We start from the raw sequence: 20,459 nt of genomic DNA, 5'->3' as shown, positions 1-20,459 counted from the left end.
AGCCTGCAGAACTTGGTTAGCAGCAGCATTTATCTTCAAGAATGTATTTCTGGCAGTGCTTCCATATTTTTGTCCAATCCCTGTAGTAAAGTTATTTCCAATACAGGGTGAAAAGTATTTAAACCGACAAACTCTGGGAGGTTGTAGGGGACATCAAAACAAGTATTTTTCCCTAATGTCATTTTTTCCTATGAGGATTATTTAAACTGGTGGAGGCCGTATTACGCTCTTCAGTTGTTAGAGGTCGTGTTACGGTCTTCAGTTGTTAGAGGGCTGTAGGCAACTGCTGTCCACCAGTGTAGTAGGCATTGTCTCTGTTTACTAATGGAGCGATTCACCTGGAGTGAGTACACTGATATGGTTGGTGCGTACTACGTAGCGCACCACAACGGACGAGCTGCACTGCGGGTTTATCAACAACAATATCCTAATCGCCGTACCCGCACCTTTGCTGCTGTGTACCAACGACTGCATGAGAACGGGTCATTTAGCAGATTACTTGGACAGGGACGCCGTCGCACGGTAAGAACGCTGCGATTTGAGGAAGCTGTCTTGCAGCATGTGGAGCGGGACCCTTCAATCAGCACTCGTGCAATTGCACGTAACATGGGGACGAATCAGACGAATGTAAGAACAATCCATCGAGAGCACTTGTTACGTCCATTTCACTTACAGCGTGTCCACAACCTGGAACCAATTGATTATCCACCCAGAGCACAGTTTTCGTGGTGGTACCTGGAACAGTGTGAAATGCATCCTACATTTCCATCCTCTGTGTTTTTACCGATGAAGCAACGTTCAGGCGAGATGGAGTCTTCAACATGCACAATTTACATGTTTGGAGTGAGGATAACCCACATGCCACAGTTACTAGCGCTCATCAAATGCGGTCCTTCGTTAATGTGTGGGTCGGTGTTGTTTGGGACTGTTTAATTGGGCCGTATCTCCTACCTAGGCCATTAAATGGCGGACACTATTACAATTTTCTCGCCAGAGCATTGCCAGAATTGCTGGAAGACGTCCCGCTCCCTACAAGACAAATCATGTGGCTCCAGCATGACGGGGCGCCGGCACATTTCAGTCGTCGTGTGCGTCGATTCCTGGACCGACGGTTCCCAGAATCGTGGATTGGCAGAGGTGGTCCTGTACCATGGCCTGCTCGATCCCCAGATATGTCCCGTCTGGACTTTTTTGTGTGGGGAGAGATGCGCTACCTTGTTTACACAACTCCTGTTGCATCAGAAGAGGATCTTGTTGCCCGGATAGTAGCACCAGCAGGAAGAATTCAGGATACTCCTGGGGTTTTTGCCCGTGTCAGACAGAACATGATCCGACGGTGTAACCTTTGTTTATGTGTCAATGGAGGAATTTTTGAAAATCTACTGTAATTGAAATAGAGTTGTGTTAATGTGTTGTCTCTTGGTCATAAAAAATGGAAAAGTGTTTGTTGGTGTAATTAATTTGCCGCCAGAGAAATCTTCCTCTACCGGTTTAAATACTCCTCATAGGAAAATATGACATTAGGGAAAAATATTTGTTTTGATGTCCCCTACAACCTCCCAGAGTTTAAATACTTTTCACCCTGTATGTTGTTAATTCTTTACGTACATAATGTTATGGTGAGTAAAATGTTATATACTTCGAGAACTATTTATATAACACTTTAACAGTTAAGCCATGGTCCGTCGGTCGTGCACCATCTTGTACCTTGAAACAGAAGGGGGTCTTTCACCGCGGAACACGCTTGCAACTGTACAACATTTCTTTAACGGCTTAATAACTTTACTTGTCTTTGTTGTGGTTTCGAATACCTTCTATATAAAAATATATTTAACTTATAACTGGTTTTATAATGCTCCTGTGTAAGTTGATTTCACTTACTGGTTATTGGTGTGTAGAATAATAATGTAACAGGCAGACGACTAAATACAGTATCGATAATATTTTCTCCACTCAAACGCTTTTAAATTTCATTGGAATATTTGTTCCTAGATACGTGTTGTACCTTGGAACAGTTTTTCACATTTCGAGAAACCTTACATTTCCGGAGTAATTTTTATAATTTCAGTAAAGACTGCAGTCCATACAAAGTGAATGCGATGAATGCGTTAAATTTCTGCTACGGGTCTAGCTAGACAGTTTGAAATGTATACCAAGGTACAACACTCTCGTCTACTGTTTTACAGGTATCCCTGTTCAAATACTTTGCAGAGATCGCGCTGCAGTCGGTGTTGGTCAGTAATGCAAACTTAGAAGAGCCCATTTAAACTTCCAAAGACGTTCAGAATCAAGTGAAACCAATATAAAAAAAGTAATGCTACACAATGGTTAACTAGGACATTAAAAGGCATTTTTTAATTTTTTTATTTATTTGTTCATTTATACTGGAAGCACTATATGCATCAGAGACCATGGTTGTTGGAGATTGCTGTAGACATGCACAAACTGAAAAACAGAAGGGGAAAATTCTGAGGAAATATTATATATGACCTCACACAGTAAAATGTTTTTCTTTTGTGGAAGGGGAGAACAATTGACGACGACACGCTAATACGGAAGTTCACTAAGACCGTGTGCAAGAGATGCTTGAAGTTTTATGGGCATACTTCTAGACTCTTCTAACCACAATGAAGGAATCTGAAATACTGTCGAACATAATTAGGTTGTTAAAATGTATAGATGAAAAGTTGTGTCTTATAAAGGTAATGGCAGAAGAAACAGAAAATTTTAAGGTGTACAATGGACTGAGATACCTGCATCTTAGAGGAGGTGGATAGATTCAAGGGATCCAACTGCAAAGCATGAACAATACTAGACTTTCCTAAGCGGATGATGTAGTATCAATAACTAATTCCAGAAGAAAATTCATGATAATGATGTAAAAGACTATTACAAAATGGCTGCAAAAATAGGTTTACCTGTTAATATGAGACGACCGAATATCTGATAGCAAGTACGAAAATCCGAAGTGATGCACGTTCGATTCACTTTCAAAGCAGTTGGGTGCTTGACGCAACTAGTGGGTCTATTCAGTAAAGAGAACACAAAAGATGTAAGGATACCCGTCTAGCAGAAACTAACAAAATGGTTTACAGTTGCCTCAAGTTCTGAAAAAAGATCGCTAGCAGTAACTTACAAATTCACCGAAATCAGTTAACTTTCGTATTAGTAATGTTATACGGATGTGAATCATTCACGTATCTAGAAAGAAAAATGAAGAAAAATTGAGCTCATCGGAGAAAAATATTATTCACTGCCTTAAAAGAGAACACTGGTTTCTTTGGAGCGCTAAATATGGTGTAAAAACTGGTAACTGTTTTCTGATGACAGTAGCTTAGTACTGAAGGATGTTGAGTGCAACATATGCAGTGGGTCAAATGATCTGTTTCAAGGCATAAGTTGAGGACTTGCAGAAAATAAACTGATGCTAAATAGCAGTAAACGCAGTAAGACTCAGTTTTTACTGTTTGTAACACACAGTTCAACTAAAACTAACATATTAATTACGCAGAATAGGCATATGATTAGTTAGTCTGAAGTACCAGACTTCCTTGGCGTTCAGATAGATAGAAAGCTCTGTCATGGAAAACCTATGTTCCGAATATTATTGAAAAACGGAATGCTGCTATATTTGCCATTAGAACAGAAGCTGCAATAAGTGACAGTCGAACACGAAAATTAATCTGCTTTGCTTATTTTAATTTGCTCACGACGTACGGCGCTATATTCTGCAGTAACTTCCCATTCACAAAGGGTATTTCTGGCCCAGAAATGGGCAGTTCGAGCAATATGTGGTGTAAGTTCGCGAACCTCCTCTCGACTCCTGGTTAAGAGTTTGGGAATTCTGACATCTGCCTCTGAACGTATATTTAACAATATGTGCGTAGTCCCAAGAATTAACAGCTTTCACTCGGTTAATAATAGGCAGAATCTTGTGCAGAAAGATGTGCAGTATTCGCAAGCATCAATTTTCAATAAGCAAGATTTTTTTTTTTTAAATTAGCAGTAATCATCGCACATTTCAGAGTAAACAGATGAATTTTCCTTTGGCTCACTCCCGCTATCTCGGGGAGTTCCTCGGAAAAAATTAAGCTACTTTCATTGTTATTTTGCTGGTAATGCTGGTACTATGTACTCCGCAACTTATCATCTGTATAGGATTCGTACAAATTTTATTTTATCTATTATTAGCGTCTATGATGTTAATTTCATGCACTGACTCGAAACAGGACTATGGAGATTTGCTCCTCAATTGGGGCCCCCAGCTCGTGGTCTCGCGGTCGCGTTCCCGCTTCGCGAGCACGGGGTCCCAGGTTCGATTCCCGGCGGGGTCAGGGATTTTCGCCTGCCTCGAGATGACTGGGTGTTTGTGTTGTCATCATTCATGAAAGTGGCGAGATTGGACTCAGCAATGATTGGGAATTTGTACGGGCGCTGGTAACCGGGTAGTTGAGCGCCCCACAAACCAAACATCATCATCATCTTCAATTGGGTCCCACGGAACAACACTGAGCTGACAGAAGTCAGGGTATACTTCCTAATAACGGACTCCCTTTCGCCCGGTCTAGTGCAGCAGTTCAACGTGGTTTGGACTCAAGTCGTTGGAAGTCCCCTGCAGAAATTTTGGGTCGAGCTCGCCATAACTACCAAATTGTTGCCGGTGTAGGATTTTGTGCACTAGCTAACCTGTCGCTTACGTCTCATAAATGCTGGATGTCATTTCATTTGGGTAATATGAGTGGCCAAATCATTCGTTCGAATTGTCGAGAATATTCTTCAATCAAATCGGAAACAATTGTCGCCCGGTGACATGGAGTATTGTCCATGGTACATGAAGTCCATACCAACGGCCTTGCCGCAGTGGTAACACCGGTTCCCGTCAGATCACCGAAGTAAAGCGCTGTCGGGCTAGGCTAGCACTTGGACGCGTGACCATCCGGTCTGACGAGCGCTGTTGACAAAAGGGGGGCACTCAGCCCGTGCGAGGCAAACTGAGGAGCTACTTGTCTGAGAAGTATCGGCTCCGGTCTCGGAAACTGACATACGGCCGGGAGAGCGGTGTGCTGATCACGTGTCCCTCCATATCCGCATCCAGTGGCTCTTATGGTCTGAGGATGACACGGCGGCCGGTCGGTACCTTTTGGGCCTCCATGGCCTGTTCAGGAGGAGTTACATGAAGTCCATGAATGGCTGCAAATGGTCTCCAAACAGCTGAACATAATCATTGTCCAATCAATTATCAGTTCAGTTTGATCAGAGGACGCAATCCATTCGATGCAGAGACAGCCCACACTGTTATGGAGCCACCACCAGGTTGCACAGTGTGTTGTTAACGGGTCCATGGCCTTCTAGGGTCGGCGCCACACTCGAACCCTACTATCAGCTATTCACATCTCAAATCGGGACTCACCTGACCAGGCCACCGTTTTCCAGTCGTCTAGGATCCAACACATACGGTTACGAGCCCAGGAGAGGCGCTGCATACCATGTCATGTTGTTAGCAAACTCACTCGCGTCGGTCGTCTGTTGCCACAGCCCATTAACACACTGTCCTAACAGATACGTCGTACTCTCCAGATTGATTTCTGCAGTTATTTTACACAGTGTTGCTTGTCTGTTAGCACTGACAACTCTGTGCAAACGCCGCCGTTCTCGGTCGTCAAGTGAAGGCCATCGGCCACTGCGTTGCACATGGTGACAGGTAATGCCTGAAATTTGGTATCGTCCCATGCGTCCAGCTCCAACGACCATTCGGTGTTCAAAGTCACTTACTTGCTGAGGTGCGGCCATAATCATTTCGGATATCTTTTGACATGAATCACCTGAGTACAAAAGACAGCTCCGCCAAAGAACTGTCTTTCTATTCCTTGTTTACGTGATACTGCCGCCATCTGTATATGTGCATATCGCTATCCCATGACTTTTGTCACCTCAGTGTTCATGTGTAAGATAAAAAAATAAATAAATAAATTCACTGCGTGTGGGGCTGCAGGTGCGGGGCGACATGCTGTTCTTCTACCCGTCGGTGCTGGCGGGCCGCCTCCACGCCCGCCTCCGTGACGCCGCCCCACTCTACCTGTACCACTTCGCCGTCGACGGCCGCCTCAACATGTTCAAGAAACGCTTCGGCGCTGACGCCTACACAGGTGAGACAACCCGACGTGTAGGTACACTCACAGGCATTCAGTCACCTGTTGTTACCCTGAAAAGTACACTTGAGGCTACAGGCATATGTCATTTGAAATTACAATGAAATGAACACCCTCAGCTGCTTACAGGCGTTGACATACGGCAACGGGGAGAGATGAAAATGTGTGCGCCGACCGGGACTCGAACCCGGGATCTCCTGCTTGCATGGCAGACGCTCTATCCATCTGAGCCACCGAGGACACAGAGGTTAGTGCGACTGCAGGGATTTATCTCTGGCACGCCTCCCGCGAAACCCACATTCTCAACGTATTGTCCCGCACTACATTCGTAGTGTCCCCGCCCATTATACTCATTACTCGCGGCGCGTTGCCGATTCCCGTAAGAGTTCCGGCACTGTTTGTGCATCCGCACAGAAGAAGTAGATGGTCAAGTGGCCGTTGAGCCGTAACTATATATATACTAAGATGGTATCTGTTCTTTTGGACATGTCCGAAAGAACAGATACCATCTTAGTATATATATATATGTCATTTGAGCACTGGTAGTAAATTTTCTGAAAGGAAAGAAGAATCAGGCTTTTTAAACTTGTTCCTTGGTCAGTGCTACCACCTCTTACACTGTAGAATATGTCTATAAAATTATAAGAATAATCTAGTTGACTTTGAGAATCACACTGAAGAGCCAAAGAAACTAGTACATCTATCTAATATCGTGTAGGGCCACCGCGAGCACGCGGAAGTGCCACATCATGACTTCAATGAAACATCATCGATACGGGCTTTTGGAGCCGAAGGCTCACTCATGTACCCTAGTGTCTGAAGTAGTGTTGGAGGGAATTGACTCCACGAATCCTGCATGGCTGTCCATGAATCCTTGAGAGTAAGAGGGGGTGGAGATCTCTTCTGAACAGCACGTTGCAAGGTATTCCAGATATGCTCAATAGTCTTCGTGTATGGTACGTTTGGTAGCCAGCGGAAGTGTTTTTAGTCAGAAGAGAGGTCCTGGAACCACTCTGTCGCAATTCTGGAGGTTTGGGGTGTCGCATTGCCCTGTTAGAATTGCCCAAGTCCGTCGGAATGCACAATGGACACGAATGGATGCAGGTGACCACGCAGGAAGTACGTGTTCAGAGTCCTGTCTAGACGTATCAGGGGTCCCATATCACTCCACCTGCACATGCCCCACACCATTACAGAGCCTCTAAAAAATGGCTCCAAGCACTATGGGACTTAACATTTGAGGTCATCAGTCCCCTAGACTTAGAACTAACTAAACCTAAGGTTCAAATGGCTCTGAGCACTATGCGACTCAACTTCTGAGGTCATTAGTCGCCTAGAACTCAGAACTAATTAAACCTAACTAACCTAAGGACATCACACACATCCATGCCCGAGGCAGGATTCGAACCTGCGACCGTAGCGGTCGCTCGGTTCCAGACTGTAGCGCCCAGAACTAACCTAAGGACATCACATACAGCCATACCCGAGGCAGGATTCGAACCTGCGACCGTAGCAGCAGCGCAGTTCCGGACTGAAGCGCCTAGAACCGCTCGGCCACAACGGCCGGCACAGAGCCTCTACCAGCTTGAATAGTCCCCTGCTGACATGCAGGGTGCATGGATTCATGAGGTCGTCCGCAAACCCGTACACGTCCATCCGCTCGATACAATTTGAAACGAGACTCGTCCGACCAGGCAACATGTTTCCCGTCATCAGCAATCCATTGTCGGTGTTCACGGGCCCAGGCGAGGCGTAAAACCTTGAGTCGTGCGGTTATAAAGAGTACACGAGTGAGCCTTCGGCTCCGAAAGCCCGTATCGATGATGATTCGTTGAATAGTTCACACTCTGAGGCTTGTTGATGGCCCAGCATTGAAATCTGGGGAAGGGTTGCACTTCTGTCACGTTGAACACTTCTCTTCAGTCGTCATTCGTCCCGTTCTAGCAGGCCGCAGCGATGTCGGAGATTTGATGTTTTAACGGATTCCTGATATTCACGGTACACCCATGAAATGGTCGTACGGGAAAATCCCCACTTCATCGCTACCTTGGAGATGCTGTGTCCCATCGCTCCTGCACCGACCGTAACACCACGTTGAAACTCACTTAAATCTTGATAATCTGCCATTGTAGTATCAGTAACCCATCTAACAACTACTCCACACACTTGTTGCCTTATACAGGGTGTTACAAAACGGTACGGCCAAACTTTCAGAAAACATTCTTCACACACAAATAAAGAAAAGATGTTATGTGGACATGTGTCCGGAAACGCTGAATTTCCATGTTAGAGCTCATTTTAGTTTCGTCAGTATGTACTGTACTTCCTCGATTCACCGCCAGTTGGCCCAGTTGAAGGAAGGTAACGTTGACTTCGGTGCTTGTGTTGACATACGACTCATTGCTCTACAGTACTAGCATCAAGCACATCAGTACGTAGCATCAACAGGTTAGTGTTCATCAAGAACGTGGTTTTGCAGTCAGTGCAATGTTTACAAATGCGGAGTTGGCAGATGCCCATTTGATGTATGGATTAGCACGGGGCAATAGCCGTGGCGCGGTACGTTTGTATCGAGACAGATTTCCAGAACGAAGGTGTCCCGACAGGAAGACGTTCGAAGCAATTGATCGGCGGCTTAGGGAGCACGGAACATTCCAGCCTATGACTCGCGACTGGGGAAGACCTAGAACGACGAGGACACCTGCAATGGACGAAGCAATTCTTCGTGCAGTTGACGATAACCCTAATGTCAGCGTCAGAGAAGTTGCTGCTGTACAAGGTAACGTTGACCACGTCACTGTATGGAGAGTGCTACGGGAGAACCATTTGTTTCCGTACCATGTACAGCGTGTGCAGGCACTATCAGCAGCTGATTGGCCTCCACGGGTACACTTCTGCGAATAGTTCATCCAACAATATGTCAATCCTCATTTCAGTGCAAATGTTCCCTTTACGGATGGGGCTTCATTCCAACGTGATCAAATTGTAAATTTTCACAATAAACATGTGTGGGCTGACGAGAATCCGCACGCAATTGTGCAATCACGTCATCAACACAGATTTTCTGTGAACGTTTGGGCAGGCATTGTTGGTGGTGTCTTGATTGGGCCCCATGTTCTTCCACCTACGCTCAATGGAGCACGTTATCATGATTTCATACGGGATACTCTACCTGTGCTGCTAGAACATGTGCCTTTACAAGTACGACACAACGTGTGGTTCATGGACGATGGAGCTCCTGCACATTTCAGTCGAAGTGTTCGTACGCTTCTCAGCAACAGATTCGGTGACCGATGGATTGGTAAAGGCGGACCAATTCCATGGCCTCCACGCTCTCCTGCCTCAACCCTCTTGACTCATTTATGGGGGCATTTGAAAGCTCTTGTCTACGCAACCCCGGCACCAAATGTAGAAACTCTTCGTGCTCGTATTGTGGACGGCTGTGATACAATACGCCATTCTCCAGGGCTGCATCAGCGCATCAGGGATTCCATGCGACGGAGGGTGGATGCATGTATCCTCGCCTAACGGAGGACATTTTGAACATTTCCTGTAACAAAGTGTTTGAAGTCACGCTGGTACGTTCTGTTGCTGTGTATTTCCATTCCTTAATTAATGTGATTTGAAGAGAAGTAATAAAATGAGCTCTAACATGGGAAGTAAGCGTTTCCGGACACATGTCCACATAACATATGTTCTTTCGTTGTGTGTGAGGAATGTTTCCTGAAAGTTTGTCCGTACCTTTTTGCAACACCCTGTATAGGCGTTGCTGACCGCAATGCCGTATTCTGCCTGTCTGTATTTGAATAGGCATGGCTATACCAGTTTCTTTGACGCATCATTGTATAAAATCATTATGATTTCGCAATATTAAGACTCTGTCTCTCCAAGTACCATTGCAGTATTCCATAAACGCGACACAGAGCTGGATGCTCTGACGAACAGACTAGTGGCAGAAAGAGTGTACAGGGCCGGCGGTGTGTCGTGTCGGCAGGTGCGAGCCACGGGGACGACGTGCTGCACCTGTTCACGGCCGACTGCTGCCGCGAAGTCCAGCTGGAGCCAGACTGCCTGGAGGCCAGAACCGTCGCCCGCATGACGCGCATGTGGACCAACTTCGCCAAGACGGGGTAAGTGCTGCCCGCCGGGGGCCCCCTACCTTTCTGTACAGTGTTGTTCCTAAGTAAAGGGAGTCCTGCAGGTAAGAACGAATTTGAATTGTGCCCCATTTTGCCATATGACGATTGGCAGCCGTGGTTTTTTCGTGTTTGTTATCTGCGACCCTTCCCATTAGTAACCTGATAGCCTTTGTGTGGTGAACATTGTCGTTTGATGTTTATTTTCGTCATGGAGCAAATGACAACTGAGCAACGTATCCATGAAACGTCCCCTTTGAACAATTATTCATGACTGTGCTTAAACTGACACACAATATTTTTTTAGCGCAACGCAATCTCACTTTCAGATATCCCTAGAAAGGAATGGCCCTGACTAACATTAACCTGTACCTTTCACAAATCACTTACCTCACAAAAATCTTCGTTACTCAAGCTACTGCAATGCAGCGAGCGCCACTACTGCCAGCTACATAAAAGATTCAAACTACAGAAGGCACTAACTACTGATAGGCATAGTTAGCAAATGAAAGATGTTAATAGAGAACAAACAATGTATTTACCTTAACATCATAATATATATAGTAGTTCATGACATCCAGTTTTACAAATTTCAAAACTCCGCCATCTCTCTCCCCACATCCACCACTGCTGGCGGCTCACCTCCAACTGCGCAACGCTACGCGCTGTTCACATCCAGCTGCCGCTGCCCAACACTACAATGGCAGACAACAATGCAAACTAGCCACAGACTGCACACAGCACAGCCAGTGATTTTCATACAGAGCGCTACGTAACGTTGCCAATAAGAAAACATAAACAGCCTACTTACATCCAAGTTATAAAAAGTTATTACAAGAACAGTGAAAGTCGCACGGCAGCCGTTCGTGAATTGCGTGTGACACTCAGACGCAATGCTGCTCCAACTGAAACATCAGTTCGGAAACTGATCCGGAAGTTGAAACCACGTGTTCTGTTTCAAATGGTTCAAATGCCTGTGAGCACTATGGGACTTAACATCTGAGGTCATCAGTCCCCTAGAACTTAGAACTACTTAAACCTGACTAACCCAAGGACATCACACACATCCATGCCCGAGGCAGGATTCGAACCTGCGACCGTAGCGGTTCTGTTTCAAACGTTAAGAAAACATGACGGCCGCGTTCAGTTTGAACACAAGAAAACATTGCTGTCGTGCGTGATAATGTGACTATAAGCCCCAGAAAATAGGTTCGCCGACGAGCTTAGCAATTGAATGTATCACCAAGTTCATTGCATAAATTCCTTTCGAAAGATCTAGAAATGAATGGGTACAAGATACAACTTTCACAAGAGTTTAAGACTTCAGACCATGGAAAGAGACATCGATTTTCTCAATGGGTCTTGGCTCGACAAGCGGAGAACGAGAACTTCACAGGAAGAATAATTTTCTCAGATGAGGCGCACTTCCACCTCAGTGGGAACGTCAATAAGCAGAACTGCAAAATCTGGGGTAACGAAAATCCGCGCGTGACTGTGGAAGACGAGATGCATCCTCAACGCACGACTGTGTAGTGTGGGTGTTGGGGAGGAGCAGTGATCGGCCCTTATTTTTTTGAAAATGTTGACGAGTGCCGTCACTGTGAACGGCGATCGCTACGGAAATATGCCTTCTAATTAGTTTTTCCCTCTTATTGATGAAAACTTTTTGGTTTCAACAAGATGGTGCAACATGTCACACATCCCGTGAAACAATTGCTCTGTTGAATGGAAAGTTTCCTCAAAAAATTACCTCTTTGCGTGGCAACCGGGAATGGCCTGCCATATCATACGATCGTACGCCTTGTTACCTATTTTTGTGGTGATTTGTGAAACCAAAAGAGTACGTGAACAAACCACAAACAATACACCAGTTGAAGGATCAAATTGAAAGGGTTATTAACGGCATCCCACCAGATGTTTGTGAACGCGTCATCGAGAACTTCAGTGAACGCATTGCTCGTTGCCGCGCGGCCTTGGGTGCTCATATGGAGGATATAATTTTTCATACATAAATGGGAGAAGTTAATGTGGCCGTAAAAAGCATTACATTTTTAATATATTTTGTATGTTCTTTAGCACTTTAATGTTCGTCCCTATTACCAGGACACCCTCTACCTCTGGAGTTTCAGAAAACGACTGGGAAAGAAATAAATGACATACAGAAAAATAACACATATCAGTAATTTTTAATACACGTCACGGCATACATGCACTTGAGGGGCAGGCGTGTCAGAGCATGTAGACAAATCATCTACTCCATAGCATCGTACCAAATTAGCTCGCGCCTGCAGATAGGCAACCCAGTGAACAGAATTCCAAAGCCGGCTGCTGTCGTACCTTCCTCGGCAATTCGTGTTAGCGACTTCAATGAACTGCACACACGTATTGAAGTTTGCCTCATCACAAACAGCTGCCATTTGAGCACCTGTAATGAGAGATCAAAACTTGCTTTTCTCCTTCTACATACGGGCATTACTGTGTGCTTTTTAGGCACATTGCTTTTAGAATTCTCCTTGCTGGACTTGCATATTATGTAGGAATACTCTGGGCTTCTTGAGACTACAACTATTTATGACAACATTTAAAAGTTGTAGCCAGACACATATTACAAATACAACAATAGGAGCAGCTCCAATTGGGGGGGGGGGGGGCAGGCGTGTTGCATAAAACCGCCAAAAGACTTTTTAATACAATCGCTTATATTTACATATAATCTACCCAACTAACTTTCAGAGATAAAGCAGCACAAAAACTCAGAATCCCGAAAAGGGCGAGGAACAGCATGAAATTACAAGCTACCTCTTGCCAACGTAAATGGGTGTGAGTCCAGACCATCAGTGGACAACACTCTGTCCGGGTAAATACTACCACTCAAATCCTGACTATACCTGCTGCTGACAAATCCACGGTTGAGTAAGTCAGTTATGTGACAATTACACTTCACAAATATTTGAATGGATGCTTTTCAAGTGCTGTAGTTCTCTTAAATGCAATTCCTTGGAAGTTGCTCTAAATCGATGTACTCACTGGTGAAAACGAAACATTATTATACTGAAATATTTTATTGTCATTATTACTATAATAGTAGTAATCTGTGGTGTGTTCAAAGCTGTGGTGATGGCAAGTTAGAATTGGGAGGGTAACGAGAGACTGTAACAGATTAGGCCGTCCAGTCCCCACTCCCAGAAATGGAACCTGGGATCGGTACTTGTAACTTGTAGAATAATACGTGGTCATTTTATCCTGCTTTAAATAAAATCCTTATTGGCTGAATAATCTGCTAATATACAAACCCCATATACGCTTATATTTCCAAATTTCGGCGTCAATCTGGCAGTAATAAATTTTCTTCTGGCACTAATTGGTGTCATTGCTCAACCATACAAAGACATAATTAATCCTTTAAGAGATTTAATAGGCAGTTGGACAGTTTACTTCATCTGCAGACTTGACAAAACAGACACAAGTCTTCAAAAATCCAAATCTGATATTTGATTGAATCTCCCTGTTAAAGATTAAATATACTTATTCTTCCAACAATGTAGCTTCTCTTAGATCAACAAGTAACAACAAGACGTACAACAAGAATAATACTGCTTCATGGGTTCACGGGCGTCGCGCCATGTAATGTTGTGGAAACTGCACAATATTTCAACGAGACGGCTTCTCGTCGTGAGGAGCAGCTTTCTCGTTGAATTATTGCACGGCTTCCAGAACATTATCGGATGCGTCGCCCTTGAACCCATGAAGAAGTTATTACATAAGAATAGTCACAAACAGCACATCAAGAATAATATTGGATGGAAAAAATGAAACTAGTCCGGAAATATTTCATGGACCATAAGGCAGGCAGCCAAACTTACATCCTCTGCCCCAGGTGCAATGGTGTCAGTTGGGTTGCCTATCTTAAGGTGCCTGAAATATTACCAGAAGAGTTTCAATTTGAGCACACCATACATTTTAGCAAGCAATCTGAATAGCACATGTATGTCAGGATGGCCAGCCAAGACTAGTGCTCCCTGCCGCCGTTGGATAAGCAGCTGCAGCAGCAAGTCGTATACTCCTAGCTCACTCATTTGTTACATAGTTTAATTCTTAATTTCTTTGCGTGTTTTTGGTACTTGCATTGTTTAATTCATAAATTTCGGGCGTATTATAGTATTTGAGAGTTGTAGCATCACGTTTTAGTACTCGAATAGTGTTAAATCGCGTAGTCTCCTTCCGCCGCCGAGCAGTGTGTCAGCAGTGCACAAGTGGCAGCATTACTGCATTTACTAGGCAATCTTGTATTTTAATAACCGCTTCAATTTTGTGTCGTTTTGTTTGCGCTCTCTGTAGATTAGTTCAGACGTTCTTTGCACAAGTTTTTAGCATGGATAGGGACTGCAACTGCTGTGTTCGGATGCAGGCTGAGTTGGCATCCCTTCGCTCCCAGCTTCAGGCAGTGTTGGCTTCGGTCACACAGCTTGAGGCTGTTGCCAATGGGCATCACTGTGGGGGTCCGGATGGGGGTTTGTCGGGGACGGCCAGCTCGTCCCACGCATCCCCCGATCGGACTACGACTGTGGTTGCCCGGGATACTGCCCGCATTGAGGCTGATCCCTCACCTGTGGTAGAGTGGGAGGTCGTCTCAAGGTGTGGCAGGGGGCGAAAGACATTCCGGAGGGCTGAACGGAAGGCCTCTCCAGTTTGTCTGACGAACCGGTTTCAGGCTCTGTCTCAGGCTGATACTGATCTTCAGCCTGACATGGCTGCTTGTCCTGTTCCAGAGGTTTCCCCTCAGTCTGCAAGATCCGGGCAGTCGCAGAGGGTGGGCTTACTGGTAGTTGGGAGCTCCAACGTCAGGCGCGTAATGGGGCCCCTTAGGGATATGGCAGCAAGTGAGGGGAAGAAAACCAAAGTGCACTCCGTGTGCATACCGGGGGGAGTCATTCCAGATGTGGAAAGGGTCCTTCCGGATGCCATGAAGGGTACAGGGTGCACCCATCTGCAGGTGGTCGCTCATGTCGGCACCAATGATGTGTGTCGCTATGGATCGGAGGAAATCCTCTCTGGCTTCCGGCGGCTATCTGATTTGGTGAAGACTGCCAGTCTCGCTAGCGGGATGAAAGCAGAGCTCACCATCTGCAGCATCGTCGACAGGACTGACTGCGGACCTTTGGTACAGAGCCGAGTGGAGGGTCTGAATCAGAGGTTGAGACGGTTCTGCGACCATGTGGGCTGCAGATTCCTCGACTTGCGCCATAGGGTGGTGGGGTTTCGGGTTCCGCTGGATAGGTCAGGAGTCCACTACACGCAACAAGCGGCTACACGGGTAGCAGGGGTTGTGTGGCGTGGGCTGGGCGGTTTTTTAGGTTAGATGGCCTCGGGCAAGTGCAGAAAGGGCAACAGCCTCAACGGGTGCGGGGCAAAGTCAGGACATGCGGGGACCAAGCAGCAATCGGTATTGTAACTGTAAACTGTCGAAGCTGCGTTGGTAAAGTACCGGAACTTCAAGCGCTGATAGAAAGCACCGAAGCTGAAATCGTTATAGGTACAGAAAGCTGGCTGAAGCCAGAGATAAATTCTGCCGAAATTTTTACAAAGGCACAGACGGTGTTTAGAAAGGATAGATTGCATGCAACCGGTGGTGGAGTGTTCGTCGCTGTTAGTAGTAGTTTATCCTGTAGTGAAGTAGAAGTGGATAGTTCCTGTGAATTATTATGGGTGGAGGTTACACTCAACAACCGAGCTAGGTTAATAATTGGCTCCTTTTACCGACCCCCCGACTCAGCAGCATTAGTGGCAGAACAACTGAGAGAAAATTTGGAATACATTTCACATAAATTTTCTCAGCATGTTATGGTCTTAGGTGGAGATTTCAATTTACCAGATATAGACTGGGACACTCAGATGTTTAGGACGGGTGGTAGGGACAGAGCATCGAGTGACATTATACTGAGTGCACTATCCGAAAATTACCTCGAGCAATTAAACAGAGAACCGACTCGTGGAGATAACATCTTGGACCTACTGATAACAAACAGACCCGAACTTTTCGACTCTGTAAGTACAGAACAGGGAATCAGTGATCATAAGGCCGTTGCAGCATCCCTGAATATGGAAGTTAATAGGAATATAAAAAAAGGGAGGAAGGTTTATCTGTTTAGCAAGAGTAATAGAAGGCAGATTTCAGACTACCTAACAGATCAAAACGAAAATTTCTGTTCCGACACTGACAATGTTGAGTGTTTATGGAAAAAGTTCAAGGCAATCGTAAAATGCGTTTTAGACAGGTACGTGCCGAGCAAAACTGTGAGGGACGGGAAAAACCCACCGTGGTACAACAACAAAGTTAGGAAACTACTGCGAAAGCAAAGAGAGCTTCACTCCAAGTTTAAACGCAGCCAAAACCTCTCAGACAAACAGAAGCTAAACGATGTCAAAGTTAGCGTAAGGAGGGCTATGCGTGAAGCGTTCAGTGAATTCGAAAGTAAAATACTAGGTACCGACTTGACAGAAAATCCTAGGAAGTTCTGGTCTTACGTTAAATCAGTAAGTGGCTCGAAACATCATGTCCAGACACTCCGGGATGATGATGGCATTGAAACAGAGGATGACAAGCGTAAAGCTGAAATACTAAACACCTTTTTCCAAAGCTGTTTCACAGAGGAAGACCGCACTGCAGTTCCTTCTCTAAATCCTCGCACCAACGAAAAAATGGCTGACATCGAAATAAGTGTCCAAGGAATAGAAAAGCAACTGGAATCACTCAACAGAGGAAAGTCCACTGGACCTGACGGGATACCAATTCGATTCTACACAGAGTACGCGAAAGAACTTGCCCCCCTTCTAACAGCCGTGTACCGCAAGTCTCTAGAGGAACAGAAGGTTCCAAATGATTGGAAAAGAGCACAGGTAGTCCCAGTCTTCAAGAAGGGTCGTCGAGCAGATGCGCAAAACTATAGACCTATCTCTCTGACGTCGATCTGTTGTAGAATTTTAGAACATGTCTTTTGCTCGAGTATCATGTCGTTTTTGGAAACTCAGAATCTACTATGTAGGAATCAACATGGATTCCGGAAACAGCGATCGTGTGAAACCCAACTCGCTTTATTTGTTCATGAGACCCAGAAAATATTAGATACAGGCTCCCAGGTAGATGCCATTTTCCTTGACTTCCGGAAGGCGTTCGATACAGTTCCGCACTGTCGCCTGATAAACAAAGTAAGAGCCTACGGAATATCAGACCAGCTGTGTGGCTGGATTGAAGAGTTTTTAGCAAACAGAACACAGCATGTTGTTCTCAATGGAGAGACATCTACAGACGTTAAAGTAACCTCTGGCGTGCCACAGGGGAGTGTTATGGGACCATTGCTTTTCACAATATATATAAATGACCTAGTAGATAGTGTCGGAAGTTCCATGCGGCTTTTCGCGGATGATGCTGTAGTATACAGAGAAGTTGCAGCATTAGAAAATTGTAGCGAAATGCAGGAAGATCTGCAGCGGATAGGCACTTGGTGCAGGGAGTGGCAACTGACCCTTAACATAGACAAATGTAATGTATTGCGAATACATAGAAAGAAGGATCCTTTATTGTATGATTATATGATAGCGGAACAAACACTGGTAGCAGTTACTTCTGTAAAATATCTGGGAGTATGCGTGCGGAACGATTTGAAGTGGAATGATCATATAAAATTAATTGTTGGTAAGGCGGGTACCAGGTTGAGATTCATTGGGAGAGTCCTTAGAAAATGTAGTCCATCAACAAAGGAGGTGGCTTACAAAACACTCGTTCGACCTATACTTGAGTATTGCTCATCAGTGTGGGATCCGTACCAGATCGGGTTGACGGAGGAGATAGAGAAGATCCAAAGAAGAGCGGCGCGTTTCGTCACAGGGTTATTTGGTAACCGTGATAGCGTTACGGAGATGTTTAACAAACTCAAGTGGCAGACTCTGCAAGAGAGGCGCTCTGCATCGCGGTGTAGCTTGCTCGCCAGGTTTCGAGAGGGTGCGTTTCTGGATGAGGTATCGAATATATTGCTTCCCCCTACTTATACCTCCCGAGGAGATCACGAATGTAAAATTAGAGAGATTAGAGCGCGCACAGAGGCTTTCAGACAGTCGTTCTTCCCGCGAACCATACGCGACTGGAACAGGAAAGGGAGATAATGACAGTGGCACGTAAAGTGCCCTCCGCCACACACCGTTGGGTGGCTTGCGGAGTATAAATGTAGATGTAGATGTAGATGTAGACCCCATGGGCTGCATGGTCTTTTTTTGCATCAGCACATCCTGGGCTGCATTTGCGACATCAACGTTTCTTACGGTGGTGGCAGCAGCTGCTGCAGGATTGTCAACAGTTCAGGCCATCTGGTTGGGGGCTCAAGTTCAGTAGGTCTCGTCTGGTAAATAACCAAGCGTATAACTACGTAAATGCATATATTTAGTGTTGTATACAACAGAAGGGCAGACTAGCAGATGGTTGCCCACATACAGCAAGAGATCCAGGTCCCCAGTTCTTCGGAACAACGCCACCCTAACAAAGGGCGGTCAACACCTTCTTCCTTTAAGCAGTTTTTAAAATATGACTCATTTCTTTCTTCTGTCGAAAGAATTTATGAAATATACAAGCATAGTTTTAAAAAGTTACAAATAAACTCGTAGCTGATTTTTTTTCAGTTATTAAAACTATTAGTCGTGCAGTCACAGTTTTCAGTATAATAATGCAGTCTTTTTAAAATAGTCGATTGATGATAGTTTTCATAAAATTAGAGTACTTGATTTTACTGGAGTTACTGAAAGAGAGCAATAGGAGAGGAGAGCTGCTGGAGGGAAGCTGTGGAAAAAATGTTGGGTGGAAGAACAGAAAAACTAAGACCATGAACTATGCATTTGGAAAGGGCTGGGAACATGTGTGTGTAGGGGGGGGGGAGAGGAGTGTGGGGGCGGAAGGAAGAGAGGAAGATGAGTATTTTGTTAGAGCTAGAAAGGTGGGTAGGTTGTGGGTGAATTTCGTGGTCACAGAAAAAGTGGTTCAAGTTTCATTCGGATGCACATGTACAGACTGTGTAGCTGTTAAAGAGGGCACGTGTTGGTCTAAAGGCGACAGGGTTACAAACGTTAATAATCATGGTTGAAACGATAGGATGCTTGGCTTCAAGTATATGGGAAGTAAAGGAAATCCCCGAGTGTTCAGTATGGGAAAGGAGAGTGGGTAATTTGTATGCTGATTTACCGGTTGGGGTTTAGTCCAAGGTGCACTGTAAGACAAAGGGGAAAATAAAAACGACGCACCATCAAGGACTTGCCCGAATGGGACGAAAATCATTAGATGTGATTTACATGTACAGACAAACAATTGGATGATTCATTCAAGTGATAGAGCTTCACAAACTGGCCGTCTTCGCTGGTCGTCAGGGATCAGTTCTACTCTAGTCAATGAGATACCAGATCGAAGACATGTCTGGAGACGTCCCAGACAGCGTTTGGATACCAACCTACCTGTCGTCCGCCAAACCAAGTTTGATGATCTGGGGTGTCATTAGTTCTGGTATATACACTGATCAACACCCACGTGATAATGAAATTTGCTTTATTAGGTGTAGCCAGGACACCACTTAATTTTACAACAGATAACCTTCTTTGGAAAATAAAAAGGCTTGTCTCCTGCCCAAAAATTTAGTATCAAAACACGAATATACAACCTTAATAATTCACTTTTATATCTGAACTGATTTTACGTTCCTTGGTAGTGCTCCCTCGACGCTCTCCAACGGATGCCGAGGAGTTAGACGGGCGCCGCTTCCGGGTCGAAGACTGGCGTATTGAAGACCTGGTCGATCAGGCTGCGACGGTGTTTCCTCCTGGCGGCGGTCCGCGGCGGGTCGAAAGACGCCTGTTCGCTTTTTTTTTCTTCTTCTTTATTGTTATTTTAACACTTGAACAATCAGGTAGGCTGGGAGTGGCATGCTACGCCGTTCTTCAGCCATAGTGTTGACAATAACAGTACAATAACGGAGAATTAAAATGAACATAGTGACGGGCAAAAAATTGTGGTCACAGATACACAAAAAACACGGAGCCGTTCACACTCGACGATAACGACACTGAAAACACGTTGACACGGCGCACATAACACTGATGAATCTGATGGCACAAGTGAACGTAGAAGCGTGACGGCGGA

At 45.1% G+C, this 20,459-nt stretch overlaps 1 protein-coding gene across 1 annotated transcript in view; it reads left to right on the top strand.

Annotated features, from left to right (window-relative positions):
• The window catches only part of LOC126088242 (esterase E4-like), a 450,967-nt gene that overhangs the window by 407,478 nt on the left and 23,030 nt on the right, over positions 1–20,459 (top strand). The window contains exons 8-9 of the mRNA XM_049906372.1: positions 5,993–6,146; positions 10,144–10,279. Coding sequence (XP_049762329.1) covers positions 5,993–6,146; positions 10,144–10,279 — 290 coding nt within the window. The remainder of the gene's footprint in view (positions 1–5,992; positions 6,147–10,143; positions 10,280–20,459) is intronic.

This window comes from Schistocerca cancellata, chromosome 6 (assembly GCF_023864275.1).
Source record: "Schistocerca cancellata isolate TAMUIC-IGC-003103 chromosome 6, iqSchCanc2.1, whole genome shotgun sequence".
Classification (NCBI taxonomy): domain Eukaryota; kingdom Metazoa; phylum Arthropoda; class Insecta; order Orthoptera; family Acrididae; genus Schistocerca; species Schistocerca cancellata.
This window is presented reverse-complemented; position numbering and strand designations above follow the sequence as displayed.